The 15,945-nt window shown below is 45.5% G+C and overlaps 1 protein-coding gene across 1 annotated transcript in view; it reads right to left on the bottom strand.

Moving 5' to 3' along the window:
* Window positions 1-15,945, bottom strand: part of LOC138658328 (zinc finger protein ZFP2-like) — a 41,224-nt gene that overhangs the window by 10,352 nt on the left and 14,927 nt on the right. The window contains exons 5-8 of the mRNA XM_069745796.1: window positions 9,741-9,838; window positions 9,584-9,662; window positions 9,381-9,478; window positions 9,145-9,259 (exon numbers count right to left, since the gene is read on the bottom strand). Of these exons, the coding sequence (XP_069601897.1) occupies window positions 9,145-9,259; window positions 9,381-9,478; window positions 9,584-9,662; window positions 9,741-9,838 (390 nt within the window). The remainder of the gene's footprint in view (window positions 1-9,144; window positions 9,260-9,380; window positions 9,479-9,583; window positions 9,663-9,740; window positions 9,839-15,945) is intronic.

Genomic DNA, 15,945 nt, shown 5'->3' with positions numbered 1-15,945 from the left:
CTGACATTCCTATGTACCAACAGGGAGACCCCTCTGGAGTAACTGGTGTGAAATGCGTGAAGGGACCATTGCACCCACGGTTTTTGAGTACACTTAGCTGTGTCTCTGGTCAAATGCGTCTCCACAAGTGCTACAATATGTGGATGATACCTTTTAATTTGTGAAAATACCTTAATTTTCTTTCGAGGAGTCTTAATACCCCGTATGTTCCACGTCATACATACAATCTCAGATCCCATATCTACGTTCGGGAAAAGGCATAATATACACCACAGCCTGGGCGGGAATCAGGAACATCATACAGAGCATAAGGTTATCACTGGCGACTAATAAACATAACAAACAATTGAAACTGGTGTAAAATACCAAACCAAACAACATTTGAACAGTGGAGGAGTGTAATCCTACACTCCTATAGTTGAGTAGAATAGGGGATACCCTCACTAGAATCAGCGTCCGGTATAGTTGACAAACTCAGCACCCACATAGAGAGCTCTAGATTGTGTTGCCATCAGATAGAAAGAGCTACTCAAGAGTCCGGGGTACTAGGCCCCTTGTATGACCGTAACCATTCGACCGCCTCCGCCGGGTCAGTGAAGAACAGGGAGGAGCCCTCATGAACAATACGGAGTCGAGCTGGATAAAGCATGGAGTAAATGATGTTTTTATCCCTGAGCTGCTTTTTGACTTCCATAAATCGAACTCGCTGCTTTTGAAGTTCCATAGAGAAGTCCGGGAAGATTGATATAGTGGCATTATTGAATTTAATAGGGGCCTTCTGCCTTGCCAAGCGAAGAATTGCATCCCTGTCTCTGCAGTTAAGGAGACGTGCCAGAAAGGGTCGGGGCGGAGTTCCAGGAGGAAGAGGTCTCGTTGGGACCCTATGGGCCCTTTCCACAGAAAATGTTGAGGAGAATCCGTCTCCCAGGGAGGTTTTAAGCCAGTCCTCTAGAAATTGTTCAGGTTGCTGACCCTCCGAGCGTTCTGGTAGGCCAATAATTCGGATATTATTACGGCGCAGCCTGTTTTCCAGGTCATCTGCCTTTTGCTTCCAGGCATTCACAGAGCCAGTGGCCTTTGATAACTTAGCCTCCATTGGGGCAATGGTGTCCTCTATCTGAGACACCCTTGTTTCAACCTCTGAAATACGCCCTCTCATAGTTTGTATATCTTGTCGCAGACGGCCCACTTCAGTATGCACGTCTTCTATTTTCTCAGTGAGAGAGGACCTGGTGAGAGATATGGCCTGCATCAACTGCTCAGATGCTTGTTTAAGAGTCAGTTCGTCTTGTTCTCCCTCCTCATTGCTGTCAGAAAGACGATTTTTGCGTTGACTCTGCGTGGGATTATTTCTGAGAGAGCGTGTATTATCTGGGGCATCTTCTCTGGCATATTTCCTCAACTTGTCAGCAGCCCCCGCTCCTTTAGGATGATGCATAGTGATTGGCAGAAGATCCCCACCAAAGGACCAGAGTTATTATTATGGCAGTCTATTCTCCACTAGCAGACCGGACAGGGCCAAACACCGGGATGCACCCCCGAGAGGCAGCAAACCAAGCAAAAAGTCTCAGATATCTGCAAATGTATCAACTTAGGGGTTTGCCCAGGCACCGTGTCCCAGAGCAGCCACAGTTCCCCAGGAAGAACAGCAGGGAGGGGGAACGATCCCTCCAAAGTAATGGTGCAAGCAGGGGTTTTGATAAGGGGAGTGCAGGGCCCAATTTTCCAGGGCGCACACCGCTCTGCCCCTTTTAGTGTTTCAGGCCGGTAGCTCACCTCCTGAATGCACCGCAGTCTTGCTATATAGCGCCTCTCTCCTTGCTGCTGGAGAGTGCGCTATGGTAATGGCCGCCGTCTCCCAGGGCCCGCCCGCCGCTCCAGACCCGGCACCTGTCTCCTGCTCCTCGATGTTCCACAGCGTCCCCGCTGTATGTAAGTGCCTGCCGTGCTCCCCGGGGGATCCACCCGGCTTCAGCCGCCGCCGGCACTGCGTCCCGCCCGTCGGAGCCGCGCTCAAAGATGGCCGCCGCAGCTCAGGGACTCTGCCGCTCTTCCAGGCCGCCACAAATACCGGCTCTCCAGCGTTCCACCGCCGCCGCCCGAGGAGTCGCCGGTCTCCCGAGCTCTCAAAGCACCGTCTCAGCCGGTGCAGGCTGCAGTTCAGGGGAATTAGTGGCCGGATTCAGGTCAGGATAATGGGAGCCTCCAAAAGGTGCGTCTTCTCTCTTGGCTTACATAGCCACGCCCCCCCTGATTCTTCTTTTATTTTCCTTCAGGCAGTTGCAACTGCCAGTCCTTGGGGGTTTGTGGTCCTGTCCATTCCTGGGACAGCTTCCCTCTCAATTTACTACTCCACCTCCGCAGCAGTCTACCCCTTCTGTCCCCACAGGACAACTGGTTCGAGCCTGCCGGCTGGCCACACTCTGGACAATTATTACAGCTTGCTTGATTGATCTCCTCCCCCCTTTACCCACGTGGAGAGAGAAGCATGGGCAAGTGCCCCCTCGGGCTTAGAGGCAGGGACAGCAGACATCGCATTCGTCTTTCTTCCTCCCCAGACAACATGTTTCTTGGCCTGTGGAATCCTGTTATTGGAGTACTCGTTGGCAAGTGTGGAAGTTTGGCTTCCAGTCACGGAGATACTTCTGGAGGTCCTCTGGGCAGTTAAATAAAGACTGCTCTGTTGCGATGAGCGCCTTCAGCTTCTGGACAGTGGTAAGCTCCAATCCCGTGGTCAATTGGTCAACTGCTCTCAGCAGGGCCCACATGTGATCGGTCCACCTATCTGCAGTACCCCACTGCATACACCGGAGCTTCTTCTGGTACATCTCAGGGGTCAAGCAGAGCCTGCTTGATATCCTCATAGTTCAGAGTGGTTGCACTGGGCTGATACCCAAAGATATCCAGGACCTTACCTCTGAGATGAAGTGTTAAGAACCAGACCCACTGGCCCTCAGGCAGATGGCATTGATGGCTATTTTTTTCAAATGCAATTTCCAAGTGCCATCCGTTGTCCAGCAAGGGGGGGAAGTCATCAAACCGTAGCTTCAAAATCTAGCTCTCTCGGGACTCGCAACTGGCTGGGGATCTGCGACTGGAGTTGGAGCTGAAGCATTTGTCGCTGGTGCTCGCGCTCACATTCTGCAGTCTCTGCTACCTTGCGATGTTCAGCTGCTGCCATAATGGTCTCGTATGTGACCTTGCCTCCAGCCTTGAGTCGGACCAGGGCAGCTTTCAGGAGGGTATCCGAGCCTGTCTGGCTGGAGGGACGGGCAGGTGGTAAGCGACTCACTGCGGGACTGATAGCCGATGACTGACTCCTTGGGAAGCCTGGGCTGGGCCCTCTGCTTGAGCAACACCGTCTTCTACCTCCTCCTCACTATCCGTAGCACTGGCTATCTCCCCGACTCTGCCCATGGCCATCCTTTCAATCTTTGGTCACTGACAGAGCTGCAGCCTTATGCACCCACACACATTAAAGTATTTGCAATCGGACTGTCTAATGAGGAGTTCATCTTAAGAGCCCAGTGGCAAAAAGTTACGGCTGGTAGTCCTTAGTGTCTGGGAGTATGGGTCACACACACACAAACTCTATCTCAATCCCACCGCTGCCATCACATGTGAAGGATGGCACCAGAAAGATCACACAGAATCCCACTGCTGCCACCACACGTGAAGGATGGCACCAGAAAGATCACACAGAATTCCACTGCTGCCACCACATGTGAAGAACCCGTACCCTGTCTGCCGTCACTATTATGTCCGAGGGATCACGTGGTATGCTCTCCTCACTGGGGACACGTAAGGTCAGCTTGGCACAGTTTTACACAGACTCCCACTGTCCACACAGGCAAAGGGAGGCACGGGGAGTGAGTATATGTGGTCCATGCAGTCAAGTGATGTGGCTCACCCTCGCTCACAACCCTGACAGGTTGAGACACCCCTTTCAGTAGCACAAGTGAAACAAAGCACAACTAGTCCGGTATTACTGCCACCAGTCCCTCATTAGACATAAGCCTATAACGAAATAATAATCGGGCAAGAAACCAGCCCCGGCAGCATGGAAAGTTAAGCTGACAACACAAACTTGTGGATCAAGATAAAAGAGTAGAACAAGGTTAAATTATATATTTAATCGCCTTAAGGGCACACCAGACAAAAGACTATATACACAACGGTTATACGTATACAATAGTCAGATTTACAAATAGAAATAGTGGTAGGACCAAGTAGGCAAAACATGAGAGTAAACTACCAGTCAGATGAAAGGCCTGACTTGCAGGGGAGAGGCTGCCAAATGGGAGCATGTTGGTGCCCTCTGTTCCTTGCCTTCTCCCCACACAATGTCATTGCGACCTCCCCACAGAAAAAGCATTTGGCCGTGCTTTACCTGAGTTTTTAACCCTTTGGGGTCACTCCCCTTCTGTTTCCATGCCTCTAGCAGAAGATAGGTCATAACTCCTTAATGGACGGTGCTAGAGAAGCGGTTTTGCCACAGTCAGATTCTGAGAAAGAAGCATCTACTTCGAGAAGAACTGCTTATTATTGTCCGGTCAATGCAGCACCGGAGCCGAGGAGAAGGCCTGTTTCAAAGACACAAAAGGTGTTCTCTGCCTCAGGAGTCCATGTAACTTTGCTACCTGGATCCTACTAACCATTCTACGTAACTCCCCACCCTAGGGTGCTAGAACGGATCGGGACCCTGGAAGGCGTTCGGTCTGTTCCACAGACGTACAGCAAGTTCATATTCTCCTAAAGAAATCCTAGCTGTCTGAACAGAGCAGTTACCCTGCATGGGCTCTGCAGGAGGTCTTCCTACAGTAGTTCGATACTGGCTACCTGAAAGGGGTGTGAATTGCTTAGCTACATTTTCAGGAGGATTGTAAGCTGTCATTCAATCCCCTCATCCCTCACAAATGTGTTTTCATTTTGACATAAGAACACATTTTTAAATCTGGCCAGTTTTGCACGTGTCTCCACCTTAAGGACACCCCTCCAGGCTCCATTTACCACACAGTTGCCATTGATAAGTGTAGAGGGGCTGGATGTTATACATCGGGGCAATGGAACTAGATGTTATACGCCGGAGGGAGGCTATGGGGACGGATGTATGGAACACAACCTAAAAAACCAAATCACAATAATGCGGAATCCCAGAAAAACATATACACCAACTTAGAAAAAACAGAGATCCCTAAAAAATAACCTTTATTAATATAATTAAAAAAGACTATATTTATCCACAATCAATAAAAAAGTATTAAATGTACCTAGTGGACCCTAGACCGAGCTACAATGCACCCTGCCTAACAGTGGAGGTTGGCACCCTACTTTACCGCGGTAGGCGCCCCCACTCCTCGGCGGCTAGCCCTTACAAGCCCTATAAGGACCTATAGTTAGAGAAAGACTAATTAGCCCTACTGAAATCTATACTAATACCCTACCTAACAGTGGAGGTTGGCACCCTAATTTACTGCGGTAGGCGCCCCCACTCAACGACGGCTAGCCCTAGGGTCCCTAACAGTCCCTAAGGTTCGGGATAGACAAAAAGATATGTCCCACAAACACCACTGATACCCGTAATGGAGAAAAAACAAAAATGGAAAAAATATTCAAAACAAAGAATAAATGTATATCACAAAAATATATATATATACTAGCACCTTATAATACTAGTGTAGAAAGATGCTATGATGGAAGAAACATATACCACAGGTGCTGTATAATAAAGATACCTTAACCCAAATACGGGTATACTGGATGCAATAATATGTCCAAACAAGATAATACACAGCACTTAGATGAAGTCCATTTTCTGTTACACTTCAATGGTGCAAATGTTTGATGTAAAGTAACCAGTAGTGCATGTCCATAAAGTATGGTACAATTACAATGACAAAAAAAATGGACCAAAAGACAAAAAAAAGAGGAAAATACCTCTAAAAGGCACACAGTCAGAACCACAACCACCACTCGATAATAATATTGCGAGAACTCCTCAGAGTACTTATAATGAGGGTAAAAGGGCTCAATCGTCCTTTTTATGCAAATAGACAATCAGATCCATATTATAACCAATATACTCATCTATTTGCTGAAATCTCATGGTGTGGGTCCGACTGTAGGGGTAATGCAGTCACACATACAGTGAAGATGCTGTTGTAGCATCTTCACTGTATGTGTGACTGCATTACCCCTGATGAACCCCCGCCATTCCCTATGGGGGGGAAACGCGTTGGGCATTGCTGGGGAAGTATCTGACAGACGCTGGTGATGTTCATCTACACATAATCGCCCTGTGTCATTTTGGCTACAGTCGGACCCACACCATGAGATTTCAGCAAATAGATGAGTATATTGGTTATAATATGGATCTGATTGTCTATTTGCATAAAAAGGACGATTGAGCCCTTTTACCCTCATTATAAGTACTCTGAGGAGTTCTCGCAATATTATTATCGAGTGGTGGTTGTGGTTCTGACTGTGTGCCTTTTAGAGGTATTTTCCTCTTTTTTTTGTCTTTTGGTCCATTTTTTTTGTCATTGTAATTGTACCATACTTTATGGACATGCACTACTGGTTACTTTACATCAAACATTTGCACCATTGAAGTGTAACAGAAAATGGACTTCATCTAAGTGCTGTGTATTATCTTGTTTGGACATATTATTGCATCCAGTATACCCGTATTTGGGTTAAGGTATCTTTATTATACAGCACCTGTGGTATATGTTTCTTCCATCATAGCATCTTTCTACACTAGTATTATAAGGTGCTAGTATATATACAGGTCCTTCTCAAAAAATTAGCATATAGTGTTAAATTTCATTATTTACCATAATGTAATGATTACAATTAAACTTTCATATATTATAGATTCATTATCCACCAACTGAAATTTGTCAGGTCTTTTATTGTTTTAATACTGATGATTTTGGCATACAACTCCTGATAACCCAAAAAACCTGTCTCAATAAATTAGCATATCAAGAAAAGGTTCTCTAAACGACCTATTACCCTAATGTTCTGAATCAACTAATTAACTCTAAACACATGCAAAAGATACCTGAGGCTTTTATAAACTCCCTGCCTGGTTCATTACTCAAAACCCCCATCATGGGTAAGACTAGCGACCTGACAGATGTCAAGAAGGCCATCATTGACACCCTCAAGCAAGAGGGTAAGACCCAGAAAGAAATTTCTCAACAAATAGGCTGTTCCCAGAGTGCTGTATCAAGGCACCTCAATGGTAAGTCTGTTGGAAGGAAACAATGTGGCAGAAAACGCTGTACAACGAGAAGAGGAGACCGGACCCTGAGGAAGATTGTGGAGAAGGACCGATTCCAGACCTTGGGGAACCTGAGGAAGCAGTGGACTGAGTCTGGTGTGGAAACATCCAGAGCCACCGTGCACAGGCGTGTGCAGGAAATGGGCTACAGGTGCCGCATTCCCCAGGTAAAGCCACTTTTGAACCATAAACAGCGGCAGAGGCGCCTGACCTGGGCTACAGAGAAGCAGCACTGGACTGTTGCTAAGTGGTCCCAAGTACTTTTTTCTGATGAAAGCAAATTTTGCATGTCATTCGGAAATCAAGGTGCCAGAGTCTGAAGGAAGACTGGGGAGAAGGAAATGCCAAAATGCCTGAAGTCCAGTGTCAAGTACCCACAGTCAGTGATGGTGTGGGGTGCCATGTCAGCTGCTGGTGTTGGTCCACTGTGTTTCATCAAGGGCAGGGTCAATGCAGCTAGCTATCAGGAGATTTTGGAGCACTTCATGCTTCCATCGGCTGAAATGCTTTATGGAGATGAAGATTTCATTTTTCAGCACGACCTGGCACCTGCTCACAGTGCCAAAACCACTGGTAAATGGTTTACTGACCATGGTATTACTGTGCTCAATTGGCCTGCCAACTCTCCTGACCTGAACCCCATAGAGAATCTGTGGGATATTGTGAAGAGAAAGTTGAGAGACGCAAGACCCAACACTCTGGATGAGCTTAAGGCCGCTATTGAAGCATCCTGGGCCTCCATAACATCTCAGCAGTGTCACAGGCTGATTGCCTCCATGCCACGCCGCATTGAAGCAGTCATTTCTGCCAAAGGATTCCCGACCAAGTATTGAGTGCATAACTGAACATTATTATTTGTTGGTTTTTTTGTTTGTTATTAAAAAACACTTTTATTTGATTGGATGGGTGAAATATGCTAATTTATTGAGACAGGTTTTTTGGGTTATCAGGAGTTGTATGCCAAAATCATCAGTATTAAAACAATAAAAGACCTGACAAATTTCAGTTGGTGGATAATGAATCTATAATATATGAAAGTTTAATTGTAATCATTACATTATGGTAAATAATGAAATTTAACACTATATGCTAATTTTTTGAGAAGGACCTGTATATATTTTTGTGATATACATTTATTCTTTGTTTTGAATATTTTTTCCATTTTTGTTTTTTCTCCATTACGGGTATCAGTGGTGTTTGTGGGACATATCTTTTTGTCTATCCCGAACCTTAGGGACTGTTAGGGACCCTAGGGCTAGCCGTCGTTGAGTGGGGGCGCCTACCGCAGTAAATTAGGGTGCCAACCTCCACTGTTAGGTAGGGTATTAGTATAGATTTCAGTAGGGCTAATTAGTCTTTCTCTAACTATAGGTCCTTATAGGGCTTGTAAGGGCTAGCCGCCGAGGAGTGGGGGCGCCTACCGCGGTAAAGTAGGGTGCCAACCTCCACTGTTAGGCAGGGTGCATTGTAGCTCGGTCTAGGGTCCACTAGGTACATTTAATACTTTTTTATTGATTGTGGATAAATATAGTCTTTTTTAATTATATTAATAAAGGTTATTTTTTAGGGATCTCTGTTTTTTCTAAGTTGGTGTATATGACGGATGTATGGAACCTGTTTTTATATACAATCTCGTGATCCCGTTTATGTTAAAGCAATCCTCCACCTTAGAAAAGTGACTAAACATATTTCATGTACTGTCGTCGACCTGGTGTCCTCCGCTTGTCTCCAACTGTGACCTGTGTTCTGGTCCTTCTACATCCCAGAGAGTCATCGGTGCACAGTCAGACTTTCCGTACAGGAGCGGCTGCGCCATCACCGAACCGGAGACTCACACGACGGTCATCATCACATACCTGCGGAAACATCTCCCGGAATCTCCTCCTTCCGATCACTCACACACGGCTGATCCCCCCTCGTCATCGCTTCTTCTGTCTCATCCTCCACTTTAATATTAATCACATCTTCACCCTGATATATCAGATGTAACAATCAGCACAATACAAGAAACCACCAAAATCTGTGACATCTATGACCTTGATCAGAAATGACCCCCATATACAGATCAGGTACAGGGCTCAGCACCGTCTACCTGATGATCCTCCGGGATGTTGTGATTCTCCTCCGGACAGTCCTGGGGATACAGAGGACGGGGACATCTCTCTGGTGGATTTCTCCTCCTGGATCCATCTGTAGAGACACACAGTGATGGAATAGATTCTATCATGAGATGATGAAATGATGGGAGTAGTAGTAGGTGACCACAGCACAGACATGACAGTCTCCCGTCCTCACCCTGCTGATCGGCCCATATTGCGATCGCCTCTTGTCCTCCATGTATAACCTCAACCTTAATGTCAATTGGATCTTCACCCTAAAAAGTAAAATGTAAGATGAGCTCAGGTCCCATCACTTCATGGTCAGATGTTGTGGAGGCTTCAGTGTCATCTACCTGATGATCCCCCGGGATGTTGTGATTCTCCTCCGGACAGTCCTGGGGACACAGAAGACGGGGACATCTCCCTGGTGGATTTCTCCTCCTGGATCCATCTGTGGAGACACAGACTGAATACATCACCTGCCGTGTACCTGTCTATATACAAGGCAACTGTCAAAACCAGTAAGTCAATGATATCAGCCAAGAGATCACGCAGATTTCACCGCTGCCACCATTATGTCAGAGAAGAACACTCCGCTGCCTCCAGTCGTCAGGACAAATTATGAAATTGGCTGACTGGTGATTGGCGAGGCTGCAACCGTTTTCACCACTAGGCCGTTTATTGGGAACTCACAGTGAGCGTATAGTATATACACCTCCGACTCCAAAGCATGAAATATATGATGTTCGCGAAATAAGTATTGAACACATTATCATTTTCTACGTAAATCTATTTGTAAATGTGCTATTGACATGAAATTCTCAGCAGATGTCGGTAACAACCCGTCCAATCAACACAGGCAAAGAAATCATCTAGAGATGTCCACAAATTATGTGTAATAATGAGGAATGACACAGGGAAAAGTATTGAAAAAAATTAATGAAGAAAGAGAGGAGCAAAAAAACCTGGAAAGTCCTGACACCGGCTGAGATCTATCAGTATTAGAAAGCGATCCTGCCAAATAATATCAGCTGGTTCATCTGATGGCCGATAACAAGATATCTCATATAATATCAAAACTGATGGCAGACAGACTAGCAGAGATTCTCCCAACATTAGTAACACCCGCACAGGTGGGCTTTGTGTAAAGTAGGAGTGCGGACACAAATGTAAGACGTACACTGATAGCCATAGACGTAATCAGTAAAAGAGAAAACTGTGGAGGTAAGTGGGCTCTGGTTATACTAGATGCAGAGAAGGCTTTCGATAAGGTGAGGTTGAATTGGGTAGGACAAGTCTTGAACAAAACTGGGCTGTTGGCAGGGCCGGCGTTAGGGGCAGGCAGACCAGGCAGCTGCCTGGGGCCCCAGCTAGCGGGAAGTCATGCAGCCGCTATGGGGGCCCTGTGAGGCAGGGGGGCCCGCCTGCCACCAGCGCCGACTCCCCCGCCACATTGAACTTTACCGGTGTCTGCCGGTACAGTTCAAAGCAATGATGGAGGAGAGAGCATCACCTGACGCTCCCTCTCCCATCATTCTCCGCTCTGCCTCTGACACTGCGGGTGCGCGTCATCGCGCACCAGGCAATGCAGCGGCAGCCGCCGACACAGGAGCAGCACGGGCACGAGGAGAGGAGCTTGTGTGTTTTTTTTTCACTGGACTGTGGGGCAATTCTCGGGAAGGGAGAGGAGGGAAGGAGGAATGTGGGCTGTGCTGTATACTACTGTGTGGGCTGTGCTGTATACTACTGTGTGGGCTGTGCTGTATACTACTGTGTGGGCTATGCTGTATACTACTGTGTGGGCTGTGCTGTATAATACTATGTGGGCTGTGCTGTATACTACTGTGTGGGCTGTGCTGTATACTACTGTGTGGGCTGTGCTGTATACTACTGTGTGGGCTGTGCTGTATACTACTGTGTGGGCTGTGCTGTATACTACTATGTGGGCTGTGCTGTATACTACTATGTGGGCAGTGCTGTATACTACTGTGTGGGCAGTGTTGTATACTACTGTGTGGGCTGTGCTGTATACTACTGAGTGGGCAGTGCTTTATACTACTGTGTGGGCAGTGCTTTATACTACTGTCTGGGCTGCGCTATATACTACGTGGCTGTGCTATATACTACTATGTGGGCTGTTGCTACATACTATGGGGGTATATTATATTCTATGGGGAGGCTGTGTTATACACTATGTGGCTGTATTATATATTTGGGGGGTACATTTATTCTATGGAGGAGGCTGTGTTATATACTATGGGGGGCTGCATTATATTCTGTGGGGGCTTTATTAGATTTTATGAGGGATGATTGCATCATACTCTATGAGGGGGCTAAATCATACTATATGGGGGGCTGCATTATATTCTATGGGGAGGTTACATAATATTCTGTAGGGTGGTGGCTGCATTATACTATATATGGGCTGCATTATACTTTATCGAGGACTATGGGGAATACATTATACTATATGAAGAACTATGGGGTGCATTATACTATGGGAAGTGAATTGTACTACATGGATGACTATGGCGGTGCATTATACTATATGGAGCACTATGAGGAGTGTATTATGCTATATGGAGGACTATGAGGAGTGTATTATACTATATGGAGCACTATGGGAAGTGTATAATACTATATGGAGGACTATGAGGAGTGTATTATACTATCTGGAGGACTATGGGGCACATTATATTATATGGAGGACTATGGGGTCTGCATTTTACAATATGGAGGACTGTGGTGCACATTATAATATATGGAGGAGTATGGGGTGTATTATACTAAACAAGCAAAATGCTGCATATTCATTGGGTGATTGGATTGTTTATGCAGGAATAAAAATAATTTCATTGTTCTCAGCAGGACATCGCCGGTGTAAACTGTAGATGTGCTGCTGATAACATGATACTGTATGGGGATCTGTTAGTGATCTATTAGTGATGGTTCTGTCCCATCATTCTTTCTCGTCTGAGAAAGAGGCCGGGAAACAAGCGTCCAGTATTGTCGATCACACTCGTTTAGCGGCCTGAGATCAGCGCATGTAAATTTAACCGAAATGCTTCTGTGTGATGTGCAATAAGTTAGCATTTGGGGCCCCATTTTAAATTTTGCCTAGGCGTAGGGCCTCACTTTGCCTAAAACCGGCCCTGGCTGTTGGGGAATTTCAGATATTCTATAAAAGCCCTGTATGCGAATCCCGCAGCAAGAATTCAAACCCCAGGTCATCTATCGGCAAATTTCCCACTTGAAAAAGGAAGGTGTCAGGGATGTACTTTTCCCCGCTGATAGTTGACCTGGCACCAGAACAATACATAGAACAACATGAAGTATTTGAAGGGATATCGATGGTGGACATGAAGCTTAGGGCCTCGTACTCTGCAGATGATATCATACTCTACATGGCTGAGGTGGCAAGAGATCTGCCAGGGATCCCAGATCTTATGGAAAATGTTGGTAGGTTTTCGGGATTCACTCTAAATAAAATCGAATGTGAAATTCTCCACTTAACAGATAGAACCAGAAGTAGTATGGTAGAAAATGAAATATGCGGTATTCCGGTATACAAAACACATGTAACATATCTGGGTATCAAGCAGGGTAGAGAATCAGAGTCAATCTAAAATTGAAACTTTCCTCCAGATATCTCCAAAATCAAACAGGAATTAGACGGGCGGCAAAATTTGCCTTTGAGTCTTCTGGGCAGGATTCAACTTTTTAAAAAATGATGAGTTTCTCAAAATTCATGTATCCAATACAGACCATCCCTGTTCTCCTAAAGCAAGTGGACGCCCATGGGCATGGAAATGCAGTGAATATTAATTTCTCTTTAGCAGCGGGCACAGGAGATAGACGCAGAAGCCGGCTCCTGCCTCCTGTGACCCGCTGCTCCTCTGAAACCGCTCTCCCACCTCCCCACCATAGCCAGAGCCGGTACATCCAGACTGTAAGAAGCATCCCGCATTAGTCTCCACATTTATGGAGAAAAAAAAGTGTGTCTTATATTCTAAAAAAATATAGGAATTTCTGTTGTGGTGACTAGCGTCTCCACAAGAGAAACTAACATGCTGCTGTCCTGAAAGATGCACCGCATGTCAGTGTCCGCAGGTGCAGATGCACATAAAGGACATGAGGGTTCTAGAAATCCCATCCACTATGCTGTAACATCTGGCCGCTGCGGGTTTGACGCTGCAAATAAGCAATTCCTGAACATGAGAACGTACCCTAATAGAAACCAAATACCGATATCCAGTGCTCAAACACCAACATACAGAGCCCAAATAATACCAAAATACAGTGCCTAAATAGCAACCAAATATTACCAATCTATAGTACCCAAATATTACAAACCAATTAATACTGATGTGCAGAGTCCATGTAATAACACAAATACCAATATAGAAAGCCAAATAATACGAATACTCCAGGTCCTGAACATCATTGTAGCCTGAGAAAATCCTCCTATAGTCGGTAGTGCGGCCTGTGGATTACATCTAAAGCGGCTTCCCCCCTGCAATATATTGTGAGACAGACAGCAAATGTACAAAAACATATCAAATACATCACGCAGACAGAAGAAAAACCTCTATACAGTGCTAAAAAACTATCAATATACAGAGGTCAAATAACACCAACATACAGTTGGGAAATAAGTATTTGACCCCTTGCTGATTTTGTAAGTTTGCCCACTGACAAAGACACGAACAGTCTATAATTTTGAGGGTAGTTTAATTTTTATCATTGAGAGATAGAATATCAAAAATAAAATCCTAAAAATCACATTGTATAAATTATATAAATTTATTTGCATTTTTCAGTGAGAAATAAGTATTTGATCTCTCTGGCAAACAAGACTTAATACTTGGTGGTAAAACCCTTGTTGGCAAGCACAGCAGTCAGACATTTGTTGTAGTTGATGATGAGGTTTGCGCACATGTCAGGAGGAATTTTGCTCCACTCCTCTGCAGATCATCTTTAAATCATTAAGATTTTGAGGCTGTCGCATGGCAACTCAGAGCTTCATCTCCCTCCATAAGATTTCTATGGGATTATGGTCTGGAGACTGGCTAGGCCACTCCATGACCTTAATGTGCTTCGTTTTCAGCCACTCCTTTGTTGCCTTGGCTGTATGTTTTGGGTCATTGTCTTGCTGGAAACCCAGCCACAACCCATTTTTAATGTCCTGGCGGAGGGAAGGAAGTTGTCACTCAGGATTTTACGGTACATGGCTCCATCCATTTTCTCATTGATGTGACAAAGTAGTCCTCTGCCCATAGCAGAGAAACATCCCCAAAACGTAACGTTTCCACCTCCATGCTTGACAGTGGGGATGGTGTTCTTTGGGTCATAGGCAGCATTTCTCTTCCTCCAAACACGGCGAGTTGAGTTAATGCCAAAGAGCTTAATTTTTGTCTCATCTGACCACAGCACCTTCTCCCAGTCACTCACAGAATCATCCAGGTGTTCATTGGTAAACTTCAGACGGGCCTGCACATGTGCCTTCTTGAGCAGGGGGACCTTGCGGCACTGCAGGATTTAAAAACTTTACGGCATAATGTGTTAGCAATGGTTTTCTTGGTGACTGTGGTCCCAGCTGCCTTGAGATCATTAACAAGTTCCCCCGTGTAGTTTTAGGCTGATCTCTCACCTCCCTCATGATCAAGGATACCTCACGAGGTGAGATTTTGCATGGTGCCCCAGATCGATGTTGATTGACAGTCACTTAGCATTTCTTCCATTTTCTTACTATTGCACCAACAGTTGTCTCCTTCTCACCCAGCGTCTTACTTATGGTTTTGTAGCCCATTCCAGCTTTGTGCAGGTCTATGATCTTGTCCTGACATCCTTATAAAAGCTCTTTGGTCTTACCCATGTTGTAGAGGTCAGAGTCTGACTGAGTAAGTGAGTCTGTGGACAAGAGTCTTTTATAAAGGTGACTATGTAAGACAGGTGTCTGTAATGCAGGTAACGAGTTGATTAGGAGCGTCTAACTGGTCTGTAGGAGCCAGAACTCTTAGGCCATGTGCACACGCTGCGGATTCCATTCCGGTATTTTCCGCAGCGAATTTGCTAAATCCGCAGTGAAAAACCGCTGCGGTTTCTTTTGCGGTTTCCTCTGCGGGTTTTCACCTGCAGATTTCTATTGGAGCAGGTGTAAAACCCCAGCGGAATCCGCACAAAGAATTGACATGCTGCGGAAAATAAACCGCTGCGTTTCCGCGCGTTTTTTTCCGCAGCATGTGCACTGCGGATTTCGTTTCCCATAGGTTTACATTGTACTGCAAACTCATGGGAAACCGCTGCGGATCCGCAGCAAAATCTACAGCGTGTGCACATACCCTTAATGGTTGGTAGGGGATCAAATACTTATTTCTCACTGCAAAATGCAAATACATTTATATAATTTATGCAATGTGATTTTCTGGATTTTATTTTTGATATTCTATCTCTCAATGTTAAAATTAACCTTCCCTTAAAATTATAGACTGTTGATGACTGTCAGTGGGCAAATGTACAAAATCAGCAGGGGATCAAATACTTATTTCCCTCACTGTA

The sequence above is a fragment of the Ranitomeya imitator genome, chromosome 1 (assembly GCF_032444005.1).
Source record: "Ranitomeya imitator isolate aRanImi1 chromosome 1, aRanImi1.pri, whole genome shotgun sequence".
In the NCBI taxonomy this organism is placed as follows: Eukaryota; Metazoa; Chordata; class Amphibia; order Anura; family Dendrobatidae; genus Ranitomeya; species Ranitomeya imitator.
Note: the sequence above shows the minus strand (reverse complement) of the source record. Positions and strands in the feature narration are given on the sequence as shown.